The sequence below is a fragment of the Strongylocentrotus purpuratus genome, unplaced genomic scaffold, assembly GCF_000002235.5.
Source record: "Strongylocentrotus purpuratus isolate Spur 01 unplaced genomic scaffold, Spur_5.0 spur5_scaffold_12, whole genome shotgun sequence".
NCBI classification, from domain to species: Eukaryota; Metazoa; Echinodermata; class Echinoidea; order Camarodonta; family Strongylocentrotidae; genus Strongylocentrotus; species Strongylocentrotus purpuratus.
In genome coordinates this window covers 459126-477500 of record NW_022145597.1, presented here as the reverse complement: position 1 = coordinate 477500, position 18375 = coordinate 459126, and the positions used below count along the sequence as shown (strand labels likewise).

The 18375-nt window shown below is 38.6% G+C and overlaps 1 protein-coding gene across 3 annotated transcripts in view; it reads left to right on the top strand.

Annotated features, from left to right (window-relative positions):
- NCKX (testis potassium dependent sodium/calcium) overlaps positions 1-18375 on the top strand; it is a 44961-nt gene that overhangs the window by 10159 nt on the left and 16427 nt on the right. The window contains exons 1-2 of one of the 3 annotated variants that reach the window (XM_030981350.1): positions 9837-9983; positions 13833-14071. In XM_030981350.1, the coding sequence (XP_030837210.1) occupies positions 9958-9983; positions 13833-14071 (265 nt within the window). In that variant the 5' untranslated portion in view covers positions 9837-9957. 3 annotated transcript variants of the gene reach the window in all.

Sequence of the window (18375 nt, the reverse complement as noted above, 5' to 3'; positions counted from 1 at the left end):
TCGTCTGTTGCTGAGTTACAAGGGCCGCAATGTATTCGCCATTTCGTGTCCAACCTAAAGGGCGCTTATAAACAATTTAGTCTCAAATTGAGTTATATTAATTATTTCAGTCATATGTTTTAAGTGTTATTTCAATATAGTGGTCTTTTTCGTTTACCTCATATCATTTAAATGGATATTTTAAGTTTTTTTTAAATGAACGCCCAAATTGTTAAAAAGCATTATTCTCTTAATCGCCATGCTGATGTTAACGCCCAATCTAGCTATAAACGTTTTATATATGCTGTGGATTTCAGAGATTTGTGTAATATTATACGCATGCAGGCTTTCCAATAAATACAGATGAGATTGGTTGAGGTTCAATTATACTTTGACCAGCCGATATTATCAAGCCGAAATGGATTAATTGTGCGATGTTTTCCCGCGCATTTAAGTGGTGACTGCTAAAATCCTCGGCGTAACACGTCAGTCACACCGCAAAACCAACCTTATACCGACTCGAAACCGGCCGATTTTTGACCATTCGGAGAATGTAATTATGTGTTCGGTCTGGTGTCGGTCTGCTTTCGGTTCAATATCTCGGTCACACCGTAAAACCGACTCCATATACCGATTCCAAACCGACCGATTGGTCTGTTGTCGATCTGCTGTCGGTCCAATACCTCAGTCAAACCGATTGGTCTGTTGTCGGTCTGCTGTCGGTCCAATACCTCAGTCAAACCGATTGGTCTGATGTCGGTCCGCTGTCGGTCCAATACCTCAGTCAAACCGATTGGTCTGATGTCGGTCTGCTGTCGGACCAATACCTCAGTCAAACCGATTGGTCTGTTGTCGGTCTGCTGTCGGTCCAATACCTCAGTCAAACCGATTGGTCTGATGTCGGTCTGCTGTCGGTCCAATACCTCAGTCAAACCGATTGGTCTGATGTCGGTCTGCTGTCGGTCCAATACCTCAGTCAAGCCGATTGGTCTGATGTCGGTCCGCTGTCGGTCCAATACCTCAGTCAAGCCGATTGGTCTGATGTCGGTCTGCTGTCGGACCAATACCTCAGTCAAACCGATTGGTCTGTTGTCGGTCTCTTTAATGTGACTGGGGTATAAGCAATGGAGTGATATCATTGCTATGGGTAACCAGATACTGCTCCAAATACTAACTATCTTTTTTTTTAATCGTTTTTGCTATAGGTAAGAAATTGATACCAGTCTGAACTCGCGTTCACTCATTTGGTCATGATGTAATTGAGATGTTCATGGGTTTTCCAGTAAACTGATTTTTATGAATAATTATTTACTCTGTGTTAACATTACAGTCCCCAAACTTCTTCCCCTTCTGTCTGTCTGTCTCTCTGTCTGTCTGTCTGTCTCTCTCTCTCTCTCTTTTCTCTCTATCAGGCCAGGTGATTCATACTAAAATAGAATAAAAACAACAACAACGACAACAGCAAACAAATCGCGAAACCAGCACATGCGTGAGTGTTTGTAATATTCGATGCAAGAAATAGGATAAAGCAGTGACAACTATGACGTCATGCGATGATAGTATTTATATCTCCATGGACGTGACACTATTTTCTTGCTCTTTCTTACAAGTTAGTTTCTACTGTGGGATATGACATTGGGAGGTACGTCCTACATTTTTGCACAGGCGACACTGCCACCAAGCGATGAACGCGACTGCCAAGAGTATCGTTTTAATGGTGCGATGAATTATAATATTTATGATATGTTCGTTTGCAAAACGTGGTTTTTGAGGATGGTTAAATATTTTTTTGTGAAATGTGGAAAATTACTATCAAGACTCCATTTCCTGTGCACAATTAAAACTAGTGCTGTAACATCACGGATATCTCCAATTCCGTTTAACCGCCAGTCAAAACCGAACGGTTTTCGGTTAAACGATTTTTTAAAAAAAAATTAAAAAAAATTAAAAAAAAAAAAAAAAAAAAAAAAAAAAAAAAAACATTTTTTTTTTTATTTATTTTTTTTTACCGACTCTGTCGGCAACTTTCATTTAACTGCGAGGTGCATTTAAAGGAGCCGATTTGTGCTTGTGAACTTGTCACAAATAATAGTAACAATGTTGTTTTTAGAAGAATGTGTAAGATCATTAATGTAAATTAAAAACAGTAGAGGACCTAGGACAGAACCTTGTGTAAAAGTTGGATGAATTATTATTATAAACTACATATTGAGATGATGAGATCTATTACAAAGATTACTTTCAAACCAAGATGACAGACAAATTGGAGTGTTGTTCTAGTTTTGGAGTGGTGAGTCAACACACAGATTACTGAGCTGTGAGACATTGCCAGGCATAGTGCCAGGTGGAGGGGCATAAATCGAAACTTTAAAAAAAAAAAAAAAAAAAAAAAAAAAAAAAAAAAATTATTAAAAAAAAAAAAAAAAAAAAAAAAAAAAAAATCGGGAAAACGAAACCGTCCAATTGAAAACGGAATCCGCCATGGGCGGTCGGATACCGGACGGTTAAACGTTTGACTACAGCACTAATTAAAACCACCACACAATTATTACCACCACAGCATTGCCTGGTTACCATTTTGATAAGCTTGGGTCGAGAGAGACTAAATGCCGGTTAAGCACCTTGTCCTAGGATGTAAGCACTGAACAACGATCGAACCTATAGCTAGGACCTCTTGTATGAAAGTCAAGAGTCTTTAAATATACCATGCCTAACAGAAAAATATGAGAAATATGTATTTCAGAAGTGATGCAGAAAGAGAGAGTGGTGTATGGGAAAATTCTTGGCACGTTTGTTTTTCTGAGGATTATGAGACGATTGTGGAAGTATATTTTTCTTCGACCCTCTTTCCCCGTTCCTCATGTTTTCTCGTCTAAGTTTAGATTTCGTAGAGTACGTTGACATTAGAAAGACATGCAATGTTTAGACAGGCCACAACCAACATGTTTGATCGCATTGAAATGAATAACATTGGCGGATCCAAGGGTGTGAGGGGGGGGGGGGGGGGAGGGGGAGGGGGCTGCCCCGGTAAAACACAGTCTGGCATGCAGTAAGTACACAATGATTATAACGGTACTCTCGGCAGCAATCTAGACGCCAATGATGAAAAATTAGATTTTTAAAAATATTTTTTTTTTTTTTTACCCTCCTCTCTCTTCTCTTCTTTATCTCGCTGTGCTTGTCAGAGAGATTTTGAACTTCAGTTTCCAGCCCCCCCCCCCAGTAAAAGTATCCTGGATACGCCTCAGACACCACTTATCCACTTTTTCATCTGCTCACCCTGTTCTAATCGATCTTCATTAAGAAAAAAGAAGCTTGATGTAAACGCTTTGAATATAAAAAGAGCAATTAGGTTGTTTTGAGAACAAGAGTTAGAGTAGGAACATGAATAGAGCCCCCTCCCCAGCATGCCAGAAAAAACCTGGATGCCCCACTCTTCGCCTTTCTATCGTGTGATTATCGATTTAAAAGAAATGAGATAAATTCTCTGAAATTGATAAAAACGAAGCACGTGGCCTCTATTTAGACCAACAGTATAGAGGAGTAACATGGGTCGAGTCTCACTCACCCTATTCAGAAAAACCTGAATCCATCACTTTTCAAGAAAAGTTAAATGCACTTGAGAGGTTGGCTTTTATATTAATAGAACAAATAGTAGAGCAGTAAAAAATATAGATCAAGCGCCCCCCCCCATTCTAGCCCTAATATTTGGAGCTGTAATAGAATTGTAACTGATTACGCTATACACAAGAGTCTCATTGTGATAATAAGGGAATGAGGTGAGCAGAATGGTAACCTAACCCATCTTTGCTGTCTTAAATATCACTCGACACACTTCAGATAGAGAACACAATCTGGGTTCGTGGAGAAATGGGTTCGCCAGCTTGCCCGTAATGAGCACCGATTGCTACAATCCTGTGAATCAAATTGTGTAATGGTGTACTGCGGATTTTTTTTTTTTTTGGGGGGGGGGGGGAGGGGGGGGGGAGAGAGGGGGAGGGGTGGTGGGGGTCTGTCGAAAGGGACCACATTGGAGGGAGAAAAGTGATCGAGCGGGGAGGGGGACATGCCCCTCACATGGTAAAGAAATATTTAATTGTTCTCTCACTCCGTCGGCCTCCTCGGTATATTTTCGATGGGCCCTGTATGCCTCTGCTATGGTTTATAACTTCTTCTACAATTCTCTTGCAATGATAATAATTGAAAAAATACCTAGAACCTCGATAGAGCCGCCTTAGTCTTCATTTTTTTCAAAATACATGCAAAGTGATATGCAAAATAGGACATTTTCGTAATTTAATTTAATTCACAAATGTTTGTTAAGTGCCCCATTACAATGAACACGGAATGACTTCCTGACTATTGAAATATAATTATTTGTAAACAGGTGAAATAAATATCTTCTTCTTCTCCTGATTGTTATTATATTGCGAACCAAAACACACTTAAAATGTGTTTTTCTTTGTTGGTTTTCTGTTGTTTTGCCTGCTTGTTCATGTTGGTAGAGATATGTGAAAATCACCAACGAAAAAAACCCAATATGCTTACCTTAATATTAATAATAATACTATTCCGTGTTTATATGGCGCCTAATACATCGATCCGACGATGTGCCTAAGCGCTTTACAGATATATTATTACCCCGGATTCAGGCTTACCCGCACACAATGTAGGCCTATGCACATTTTCCACTCCTTGGGGAGCATTCCAGCCAGTCGCCATTTTACAAGCGCACACTTGCTCGTTCAACCATATGAACTTTCGCATCCTATCGGGTACCCATTTAACACCTGGGTGGAGAGTAGCAAGTGCAGATAAATATCTTGCCAAAGGATATTACCTTCTTTTGTATGTGAGATGTAAATCCTGGCTCCACACCGGCCCGTAGTAATTGAGAGAACAGCTCCTAGAAACTATCTTTTACGATTCTATTAAAGCACACCGATTAACGCATCTTGAACTAACACCATGTGGGTGTGTCTTACGCTCATATCCTAATACATTATCATGTCTGGGTTTTTGTTACGTCATATTTTGACATCGTTAACCTTCTTACGAAGCGTTGATGCAAGGATGAACATGTTGAAACAGTGGACAGTATTATGGTCAATTGAACTTTACTCTTTCATCAGGTTCATTTTTTTTGGAGAAACGTCGTAAAAACAAGAATTGCATGTTTGGATGTTGGTTGAGTTTGAGCGCCGTTGTCAGGTAAATATGATACTTTGATCATATTTATTAGTTCGTTCTCTTTTGTTCGTAGATATTTTCTAGTGCCATTAATGTCCATTAGCATGTTTACTTTCCACTCCCCCTGTTAGATGTTATAAATGTTTAGTTGTTACTAAATTTTTACGCGGGTTTATATTTTATGTGGGATAACATTTTGATTTCAATCTAATTGTATAAAAAAAGAGAACTTAAAATGTTACTCGTTTAACCTTCAACCCTAACCCTATTCTATTATGGGTGGGGGGGGGGGGGGGCTGCACTAGCTGGTCCAAGTGGCATTGTAGGGGCGGGTCTGAGAGCAGTCATATCATCTTTTTATTTTGGGGAGGGGGCTTATCGATCACATGAGGCCCCTCCCGTTGGGGTTACGCCATTTCCAACATGCAATGAATGTTGAATAAATTGGCCTTCAGATTTCACCTGTATTTTATCGAACGCTTCCTGTCTAAACACTGCTTTTTAAGGTGTCTCCATGGAGTTCGTACGAAAAGGTCAAGTCCTTCGTGGTTTTTCAAAGCACCCTCATCATTCTCTCAAACACCATCTATCTAGGCAGTGAAATAGTGTTTCCAATTCAACGACGGAAAGAGATGTATGGTCTAAATACAGAGGCGGTATTCTAATTTAGATACTTCATTATTTCGAAGAACAGTGGGGCGCTTTAGCGCAGCATAGGTCCAGCCATTGACGGAACACTGGCGTCATTGAGTGGGGGCGGGGGAACCGGAAATATTGTGTTGACGAAATGCGAAAGAACAACGTCAACGAGTGAGGATATCTAAGGTGTTGGAGGGGTCCTATCAACTTTTGTTCAACGTCGCCCATCCCGTCCCCTTTTCTCTTTCTTGATTTGTTTTGTTTTGTATAGCTACGTTACTTACTGAAAGGAGAGGGGCGCCTCCTTCATCATGTATTAAAGATGTAGGATACTCCGCTTCCGTTTTTAGGAAGGGGTTAGTAATAGGAGGAATATGGAGAGTGGGAGAGAGAGAGAGAGAGAGATTAAAAGTGGAGAGAGAGAAGGAGGGGGAGAGAGTGTAAAAGTAAACACAATATGGAATGTATATGAAGTTTATGATCATCTGCCTGAAACCCTAAAACCCCTTATGCAATGTTTTCTTTTTTAACGATTTTTTTTATGGATTCTGGAATGCAGGATTTTTTTTTGGCGGGAAAGCGAGCAATGCAGGGAGAATGCATCCTTCATCAGGGGAATAGATGCTCAGGGATCTAACACACCAATACGGGGCTTGACCCGGGGAGTGACATGACCCCCCCCCCCCCTTTAAACGGCATGGAGCAGGACTAGGCGGGACCCATGTAGGAGCAAAGGGTATATAAACAAATAAATTGCCGGGAAAAAAAGAGAAATATGGTACCGTATACTATAGACATTTGTGAGTAAGGTCAGGATCCATGGTAAAATCAAAAGGAAGAGAAACTGAACGAGGAAGACATTATGTGTGAGTGAGAGAGAGAAAGAGAGTGAGAGAGAAGAGATAGATAGAGAGAGAGAGAGAGAGAGAGAGAGAGAGAGAGAGAGAGAGAGAGTTGGTGTCTATAGGGCTTGTACATAGGAAATTTTATATGTTTACCGAGAATGATCAATTTAAATTGACATAGATGCGATGGCATTGGAAAATGGAAAGGGATAGAGAGGCATAAAGTCGGAAGGAAGAAGGGAACAAGAAAATTACAATAAAGGGATATGGATAATTTATGAGAGGATTAGATGTTAACAAATATATCAAGTGGAATAATGTTTTCTCCCCTCTTTTCAAGAAATGATTCTGACAATATGATTTATTCTTGAATCTTGATAGATTAAGATATTGTCTTCTCAGAACTTTATAAATTAATTTATGTGAACCATTAGATTGATCAATAAAGTTCACAGAAGATAAGTTATACATTTTATATATCAAGAATAATCATATTGCCCCAATCACTTCATGAAAAGATATAAGAAAGAAATCAATCCACCCTTATGGACATAGTTTACTAACAACATGTATGACTATCCTAATGTGGAAATGTCTCTATATATGCCACGGGAGGTTCCTACAATTTTGAGAGAAGACTTTTAGTGGAAAAAACACGAGAACAAAAGGACGTGAAAAACGTTGGCGTTCGGTAGTAGGTACATACCCATATAACGATTGACTTGAAAGAGAACTGTTGATTGGGGTGTCAAAATGACAGGTGCGATTATAGGAAACGGTGACCAAAAGGTGACAAAGTATGAATCATTTATAAATAGAGCAGATAGAAAGAGAGAGAGAGAGAGAGAGAGAGAGAGAGAGAGAGAGAGAGAGAGATTTAAAAAAATGATATCTGTTTTAAAAAAAAACCTGAACATTTTGACGGCATTCGCTTTGAAGTATTTTAGGTTTTGTTCTGAAATACGTGAAATTACATGTATTATACAAAACTGTCTTATCGTGGCAAATCAAAATCATTTCGATTCAATCCAATTCAATTTTTAAATTTCTTCATGTGGGTGATTATTTTCGTGCCTGAAAGAGTAAACATAAACAACAACAGCAACAAAAACGACGACATCAACAACAACAATAAAAACATCGACAACAATAGCAACCACAACAACACCAGCAGCAAGAACAAAAAAGCAACAAAAAAGCAGCTACATGAGCAGAGGCAACAGCAATAAATATTACAAGAATAAAACACTTATAAATAGGCCTAAAATGACAAAAATGATGCATTGACGAGAGTCAATAATTTCTGATTTAGATGTGCTCATGTTAGCTAAATTCGTAATGTTTGTATATCTCCGTTTTGTTTTAATGACATTTTGCTTTCTTGTATAGCTCTTTTCGCGGGGATTTAGACTAACTTTCCTGTAATAATGATAACTAAGACAGACTTAAAGAGAAGGTTGAGTTCTGGGAAGAGGTGAAAAATAATTTGTGAGCGTTATCATTCTTATTATGCAAGTGTGGAAGAACATCAGATAAGACACGTTCCCTGAAAAGCATGGCTCTTCAAATGCCTTCATACTCTAAATATGGCATGTAACACCGTAAAACTCGGGGGTGGGATTTTTACGCCACGTGTTCGTGTAGTCCCATATACAAATTTCTGTGTACAGTGTTTGTAACTTTACCAAGACTTGGCCAAATTTCTTATCATTTGATGATTCCAGAACCTTGCAAAGTTGCAATACAAACAAATTCTAATATGCTAGATGATCAACCTTTTCTGGTCGATTCCACACCGTTTCTTTCACAATGCAATTGCATGACCAGAACTCAACTTCATCTTTAAAGAATGAATCATTATTTGTGATTTACATCAATTTTGTTTTTAAATGGGTGTAATTGACCATCCGAAGATGTACGATTTGACGACATACTGACAAGAATAACTACCCCCTAAATGCATGCCCCCAAAACAGTTTAGAACTCTTCTTTTTCTTCTTAGGTATTCTCCTCAACGTCCCGTTAGGAATCAGTTGCTCTGCTGTCAGTTCCCTGAACTAAAAACCGAAGTCTTAATTTACATTGAACCACACTATTCTCAACCCTAACCCTAACCCAGATACTTACCGCAACACTAATCCTAACCCTGTATAACTCTAACACCACATCCCTGTATGACCCTAACCAGTAGCAACGCTTACTTGAAACCCCTAACCTTTTGACGAAATAAAGCCCGGAGCAAAGAAGCGAACCAAATATAGGGTTACTTGAACAAGTTCTTATAGAAGTTCCGCACAATGGGTGGAATATGATAAAGGGTACATTATTAGCAGTTGTCCGGGGGATATTGTCCTAGGCGGGCGGGTTGTCCAACGTCGGTGGTCCGACCAAAATGAATTAAATGCAGCATTTTGGTACAAATAAGTGTATATGATGCTTTCTGTGCACATATACGGCCAACATCTACAGGGCCTTTCATTGGACAACAATCTCAGGAAAATAATTATAATTATGGCATTCTACCTGAAATATGAATTGGTACATTATTATTGTAAGTTTTATCCTCTAGAAGAATCGTGCCCTCAGAAAAAAGAATAGAACTATAGGATTTGAACTGTAAAAAAAAGGGAAGGTACTTAAATTATATGCTTCTTAACAGTGTTTAGTAAACCGCAAAGAAAATTATGTGATAATAATCATAAAACATGTTTAGCAGGTATTATATTATCTCTAAAGATAGGATATTTATACTTTTTTAAAGACAATATAAAATGTCTGTCTTTGTTTATTGTTTACGAAGCTCAGTTTGCAGACAAAGTTTATTTCCATACTTTTGTTTGCTTTTAATTTTGTTTGCTGACTTGGAGATGATCACAATGTTTTCCCAGCACCCAATAACACGACTACCGCCTGATTTTAATTAATAATGAGCCTCCGACTAGTGAATAATATATCACTTTGTAAGACCATTGTATTTACCTTTTTCTCGGGGGAGTTTCCTTTGTGACGTAACTTCTTGAAGAAATTGATTAAATGGAGTCCTGTTATCCTCTGGTGCATTTTGTGCGCCGGTTGCTCCTAGCAACTATTGGTCATTCCAGCGCGCGCTACTACAATACAGTGGTCAATGGATGAGCTGCAGCTCGCGCGCTTGCGCACAGGTTTACCATAGCGTACATGCAACCGCCACAAAAAGGTGCACATCACTAAATGCGAGTCGCCAAAGACAAGAAACTCGCAAAATACACAAGCCCGGAAAATAACTGGACATTATTTATCATTTAAAGGAAATTAAGCTATCTTTATGAAGGGAAATGAACACGCAATAAGGTAACGGAGTTTTATATGTGTATGTTTTTGTGTTTTATATTTGCTAAATTATCGTCAGATACTCGGAAAGCTGTAAAAAGGATTCATTTTTGTGTGATGCTTTGCCAGGAGTGTGGACTGGTGCCTGGTTTTAGAAGCGGTGATGAATGATGATGCTGTCATTGTTATGCCCTCTCTCTCTCTCTCTCCGTCTTGACTCTTGAAACGAGTAATTCTCGGCCAGCATTTGTTTTCTTATGATTTTCCCCTAATAAATACTTGTGTGCACACGTCTCATTGGGAGAAACAAAAAATGAGGAAAGGAATTTCGTTCAGCAGACACGATTGGAAGATTAATGTGAATATTGACATAGATCTAGACTCTACTCTAGACTAGACTTTCTAGATGTGAGGCACTGCCTCATATATTTCGACCAAGACCAGGAAAATGTGTGAGAATTCCTTTTCGTCTCTTCTTAGTATACTGTTGGTCTTAGTCATGCACAAAGAATAAGATCTTACTTTCAGTTTTACTTTAATATCTAGACCTCTAGACCTAAATCTAAAGACAGCGGTGACATTATTCTCTTCTCTTCATTTTTCATGATATTATTGTCCCCAAAATGTCAACATTGGATCGAGATCTCGATCTTAATAATATGATAAAGATCTAAATCCTCGACTTTGCAGAACAATTGTATTGCTAAACTGGACAGTTATGGTAACAAAAAGATAATGAAGATCTTTATTTCTAAGTTGCCGAGCAAAATGTGAGTTTACAAAGGCACAAGGTGATCTACTTTTCATTTCGTAACTAACGCCGCATCCGAGTCTGCGCGCAAATCAAATTCATTGCGTTTTAAAGTTGTTGTTGTTGTTTTTTGTTTCCGAAATCAGATAGGCCTAGATTCTAAAAATATTAATTTGTTTTATTAGATAAAAATCGAGAAGCGTAAAGTGAAATTTATCCTGAGTTTGAACGATAGCAAAACAACAACAACAACAACAAAAAACAAGAAGGAGAACTAAGATTTGAATCGCGAACTAAATTTGTTTGTGAAAGGGCCAAGTGGTCGTCAATATTTTTTTGGAAAAATAATTTCTGATTCCTTTATACGGTCACGCTAAGAATTATTGGAATAGTTGTCAATTTGACATAGACTATATCTAGCCTAGAGGTCTAGGTCTACATGTATTTAGTTGACTAATTTGATGGCTCTTTGTGTCTTTTCAATTTTGAATGTAACTTATGTGGTTGGACTAGACCTAGTGGTAGGTCCGGGCAGGTCATTTTCAAGCAAGAAATCGGAATCGTTTTCATTCAAGTTATCATAAATCATTCACAAGATATCTAGAAAGTTGTAAGAATAAATCCAAAGTATACACGTAATGTAGTATTATTCTACGTTTTTCTATTATATACCTTTCTAAATCCCCAACCGCATACGTGACAGTTTTAAGTCTCATTGCCCACGCATGCACACCCCCAATAATATTTACTTGCAAAGTACTTCTTACATACACTGTAGACTCTATTTCCGTTTGGAAAATGACCTAGCTGTCCCAGATAAGTAACCTGTCCGGACACACAACGTGTTTACATTCAGCAATAATTCTGTATTTCCTTCTTATTTTATAATCTCCCATCCAACCACAAGGCCTGCATGTTCATTATAATAATAATTGAAAAGATGTATTATTAGATCTGTCAAGATACAAAAGTAAAATGACGCCGAGATGTTTGGCAGAGCAAGGTCAATGATGATTTCTCCGTATATCTAGGATTGAAGATGTTCACGATTCTCCCTCAAGGTTGGAAATAAAATAAGAAAAAAAAAATCTACCGATAACTCCTTGAATAAATTTGCTCAAAGAATCCTCTTATTTCAATGAAATTCCCAGAAAATGTTGTGTTATGAGCATTGGCGGATCCAGCCGGCGGGAAGAGGGGGGGGGGGGGGGGGCAATCCGTGAAAAAATATTAGTTGCGACTCAGCCTTCGATGAATAAGCGGGGGGGGGGGGGGTAGGAGGCACTTTTTTTTGGTCCAATGGGGGGGGGGGTGAGACCACTATTTTTGTTTTTTCACCTAATTCGTGAGAATTTTTTTTTTTAATTTTTTTTTGTTGTCCCGTCAGCCCCCCCCCCACCGTGGATCCGCGCCTGCAGAGGATCCAGACGGCGTGAAGGGGGGGGGGGGGGTGGGTGGGTAGCCAAATCTTAATACAAAATTTAGTGCCGACACCGCCGGCCGGCGAATAAGCGGGGGGGGGGGGCGCTTTTGTTTTTTGTTTTATAAAGGTTAACTTTACGTTATTATCCTATCTTTTTATCGTTTTGGGGGGCTAGGGGCGAGGGGGGGGGGCGGGCCGGAATATTCGCTACGTGGATCCGCCCCTGGTTATGAGTGACGTAAAGCGTACACTGATTATTATAGTCTAGGAGGATTTATTCCGTTATTAATAGGACGTCGACGATGCACATTTCAGTATTTTGCTTTCTTTGTAAATTATGTCTTCGTTCATAATAAGTTTGGTGTGAAAGATGATTACAATATTATGAATCATCACCAATTTACAATAGCACAGTTCTCTGAGCTTAATGGTTAATGATAAATTTGCCATTTTTATAATAGCAGCGACGACACCAACAACAATAAAATGATAACAATAATAACAACAATAATGATAATAATAATAATAGTGCTCATGACATCTACAATTTTTCAGAGTAAGCACTCTACAGAAACATCGAAATGTAACCGTTTGTGAAAATTCTGTTACGAGTGTTTCATGATGCATTTTTCTTATTTTCATTATGACAAAGAATTTGACAGCGCTTTAAAACAATGAAATACTTTCAACAATAAGCTTAATGTAGGGATTGTAGCAGCGTCGAGAAATATTTCCTTGAATGAAAAGGTGGCATGACTTGTACATGTTCACATGTACATGTACATAATAAAGGCAAATCATGGATGTCGCCAAACTTATCATCATTACCGCTATAGACTCCTCCTCCTCCTCATCACAAATGTCGTCGTCGTCATCGTCGCCATCATAACCATCATCAGCACCATCATCACCACCACTACATGCACGAATATCACTATGTGATATCCTCCTACTTCTCATTATCATCCTGATCGTCATATCATCTCATAAAGAAAAAAAAAACGTTCTTGGACTTAAATAAATGTTCTATAAGAACTTAGGTACCCTTATAATGTTTGTAGCGTCTTGAGAACGTGTTGTACTTGCTTTGTTCATCATCATCAAGTCATCATCATCTTAATCATTATTATTCTCATAGAACCTCATCATCTTCCTCGTCATAACCACCATCATAAAACTTACCACCACTATCACCACCATCATCATCACCATCACCACCGTCACCACCATCATCATCACCATCACCACCGTCACCACCATCATTATCACCATCACCATCGTCACCACCACCATCACCGTCAGTACCATCATCGTCACCACCACCATCACCGTCAGTACCATCACCGTCAGTACCATCATCGCCACCACCATCGCCACCACCATCACCATCACCACCACCATCACCACCACCAACATCACCACCATCACCACCACCATCACCATCACCATCACCACCACCATCACCGCCACCACCACCATCACCATCACCACCACCAACATCACCACCATCACCATCACCATCATCATCACCAACATCACCACCATCATCATCATCAATATCATCTTGCATACGGAATGAGGGCGTTGCCCTACAACTTTCGGCCATTTCTCTATAGGTGAAGATGATTTAACGTTTCGGATTTGTTTTTGATCATTCTAATCAAAGATGAATTATTCTGTTGTTTTTCCATTTCAGAACAATGCAATCACATGAAATAGCAGTCCAATCCGAGCCTGTGAGACGAACTGGCCGCCTCAGGAAACCACCATGGCGCCACCGGGTTGGACTCGGGGGACGGGACAAGAGCAAGATCGGTACACTCAACAAACAGTGGCTATCAAGAACCTCCATCGTAGTCGCATTTTTTCTCATCTCTTCCATACTATACATCACATCAAACAGAGCATCTGATATGCAAGACAAATACCAATCAGGTGAGGCTTTTCAGTCCTTTGAAGAAGAAGAATATACACTAGGAAATAAATGTAAAACGACCCATTTTTAGACGTTTCCATCCGACGAAATTATTGAAACCATATAAGAGATTCTCAGGAAGATGGCCTTCTTGTAAGATGTAATCAAGTTAAAGATTACTCTCATGGACATCAATCCTCACACTTACCTATTTCTAGTTCGTGTATTACGAAGGATTTTCTAAATTATACCGACGCGTTCGTTACTCTTAATTGCTATCAATTACTGACCAATATAAATGTGTTATTGTTTAAAAAAAGTACATGTACGTCGTAAGAATTGAAAGTCGATTAAAAACCACTCGGACGACTGTCAGAGGTAGCGTCATCTGTATTTAAAGAAAAAGAAAGAAAGAGAGAGGAGATCAAAAGAAAGCGATGTTCCTCGAGTATGTAAGACAGCATTGAGAGACAATTTCCTGTAGCTGATAACTTAATAGAATCATTGAATTTCTAAGATAAAACTGCGGCTGTCGTCTAAAACTCTTTGCAGTGTAGAGCATCAAATTATTTCGAATAGAATGACGATAAGCGAGGCATAAAGCAAGGTAAATGAGATATGTTTTATGAAACGTATTTACTGTACATGTAGAAAATATTATGAGTAAAGGTAAAACGGAGAATTCGCGATAGTGTCATCTGACATGTTGCGCCGCCATGCTGCCATGCTGAGATGCTGAGATGAGTATGATGATGTAAGTTGTGTATACATTATACATACATGCTAATGTGAGAATACTTGAGCATCGTTTTAGCATGAGAATGATATATGTTCTGATCGGGGTAATTCTACTACGAGAAGATGAGAGACGAGCCCTGTCTGACCATCATGTCTGACGAGACAATCCTTGGGATTTTAATGATCGATAACGTCTCCACCTACATGCACACAAAGATACAATAAGGCATTTCTCCTTATGTATAACATCGAGATGCCATTACGGCACCTTAACACCACATACTGTACATGTAGTCATTAGAAGAATATTATTGGATATTTGGAGTCGTAGGTGCCGTGCACATGCAGCGATTCGCTTTAACGTTTATATACATGTACGTTGCTGCTCAAAAGGGATTTATCATGGACAAAAGGCGAAGAAGACCCTTCGCACGGAGCGATCAACCTTCGATTTTCTTTCTTTTATTCTTCATCTTCGGTAGCTGCCCACATTCTATTCATCGCAGTTGTTACAGATCGAAGGCGCTGAATGCGATTTTCGGCAAGACCGATCTCGATCAAAAGAAAGGGAATATGGACACCCTTATTTCACCTTGCTTCGTGTAGCAGGAGAAAGATGGTTCAGTATTGTGACGTAACAATCGGTATAATTATACGAGCGGGCAATGTGGCGGCTATATAGTTGTCATGGTTGTGTGGACCGTGTTGTGCAGAGATCGACAATAGGGTAGCTCTAGAATGGCGGAGTATTAATGATATCCCCAAGCACACAGTGAGTGGAGATTAGGGCAGGGGGTGCGGGGTGGTGGGGGTAAAGGGGGGGGGGGGGGGTAAAGGGGGAACATGGGGTGCGTGGTGGGGGTATAAAGGTAAAAGGGGGAACATGGGGGTGAACTGTGGCGTATAAGGACGTGACTATCAATAGGGGTGGGGAAATAGGGGTTGTTTCGCGATAGAGCAAACCCCATGCAATGTACATATATTTTTTTCCTTCCAAGGGCCTTCCCGAAGGGCGGATATTCTCGCTTGATTGCGTCTTTCTAGAATGATTGCTTTTGAAACATTCATCTGAAATAACCTTACTTTTAAAGGAAAATACCCGTCAGAATATTCCCACCAATGCGTCAAGAATTGATTACAGTTTGGACTTAACTATTCGGCAACAAACGCTTAAGCACACTACCGTATTTGCTGTATTTGCCTCAGTTATTGATACTACGTGTACTTTTATTATAATTCCGAATTGTATTGGGAAAATTGTTGAGGAAATAATTATCATGTAGACCTACAAAATACAGAAGAAAAGTGAATATGCCCTACAGTAATACATGAAGATTATTAAAACAAAAACCTGATTGCAGTGTATAGGCGCCTGCATAGAAACAAGTACAGTACACGACCAAGCACAAGGTGCCATGTTTTATGATGAAAAATATTGCAATATCAGAGACAGAATACAATATATGATTTATACAAAATGCAATCATGATTGTATAACGGTTTTAAAGTAATCAATTATGGATACGTTGTGAGCATGCAGCGCCGGGAATCTCGTGTGAAAATCAACGTGTCTCGTTTCTATGGTAAACTGAACGTGTGAATGTTAGGTTTTAAACTTGTCTAGGCACTTACCATATTGCAACGCATCGATGACCAAAACAACGGTACGACTGAATCTCCCCTCTTTTTATTATTTTTCTCGTAGTTTTAGTTTGATACGATTTGTTAATACGTAAGAGATAGACAATGTTTAGAGGGAGAATGAGAGGAAGAAAGAGAAAAGGAGAGACGAAGGGGGAAGGAGAGGAGAGAGAGAGCGACAGGGACAGGTAGAGAGAGAGAGAGAGAGAGAGAGTTAGAGAGGGGGAGACAGAGAGAGAGAGAGAGAGAGAGAGAGAGATTTTATGCCGTATTCAGGCGTGAGTACATGCATAGCTCGTGAAACCAAGGTATGGACAGTCATTAAATTCTGACTTTTACAAAGTCATGCATTTTGACTTTGTTTATGAGTAAAACAGAGTGCGATTACACTGTTCATGTATTCACTGTCTTGCGACATGAAAGGAAAATTTACTACAATTTAAAGAATTTTTCTTATTTTGTTCGTGTTTCATTCAATGATTATTTATACTTGAATTAAAAGAAAATATTGTTTATGAATTATTGGTTATGATTGTACAAAGCGAACATAGATTTTATATCACAATAATTATCATAAACCGTTTAAAAACCCCAAAGAGCTAAACATCATTATATCATTTTGCCTCTTGTCTTCTCCACTACTTCTCCATTACGTCCATTTTCTCTTATTATTGGATGATTTCGAAATGACAAATAAGCACTCTAAACAAGTGAGACTATCAATGCGATAAAGATTAATGATGCATAAATAATTTCGAAGTGATGGAGTCAGGGGCTATTACAAGCGTTCATTTTATCGACAATAATGGATTCGATAATGCGATGGTGAAAAGTAGGCATATACATTTGTACTTGTACATGCTATGTACAGTACATTATGAACATCTGACTATGCTGTATAGGGTAAAGGAGCTGAGGGGGAGGGGAAGGGGGGGGGGGGGGGGGGGGGGGGGGGGGGTAATAAACAAAGCTGTCACGCGCTCTTCTATTAATGATTGTTTTTGAATTTTTAGGAATATTTCGTTCACATCATGCTTAGCAAATCTTTTATAGCTAAGATCGTAAGATAATTATCACAAATGATTTATCATTATTGATTTACCAATAGAAGCCATTGGACTTCCAATATCATCAGACTGCCCCCGAATCAAAATAAAAGTCACACAAAGATTCTAATATCCCACTGCATGGGCTAGACTGTTTAGATTCATTCCCGGCATGCATCAGTCTGTCGAAACAATAATGATTCAACCATGACGTAGGCTGCGATCAGAATTTTCTTAAATATTATTTTCTCTTTCTATCGGTTGAATTATTTTAACGATTTTTCATCAACCGACATGAGACAACTATTATTTTTATTGAACTCATCAGAAAGTGACGGATAATGAATTTGATTTTGGCACTTGCTGGATATAGAATTTTGGATGTCTAGATGAGTACCATTTTTGTTGACAAGTGGCACTATAATGTTTGTGTATAGAGATATAGAGACAAAAATTATCTATCGTCCATGTAGGACGCTAACATACACATGAACATTGTTAATCTATATGAGATGTGGAAACACTGCACACAAAGTTAAAACACACACAATTCTATTGCCCTCCTCAACTGTGTGTAGTTATTTTTTTCTATTTTTTATCTCACTTAGAGTTTCTTTTTAATTTGTCTAATCTTCTACTTTTTTCTGGGACAAAATATTACATGTATTGTATTGTATTTATTAAACATCATTGATGTACATCAATATTCTGTTTATAGACATAGTTATAATCACTTTACAATGTAATGCAACAATCGATATATAAAACATAATATAAAACATTTACAACACCTTTCTAAATAAACAATAAGTCATGCAATACGAAATATGTAAATGAGAACTAAAACAAAAGCATAAGATTGTACACGACTACTTTGTTATAACATATAGTATCTAAAA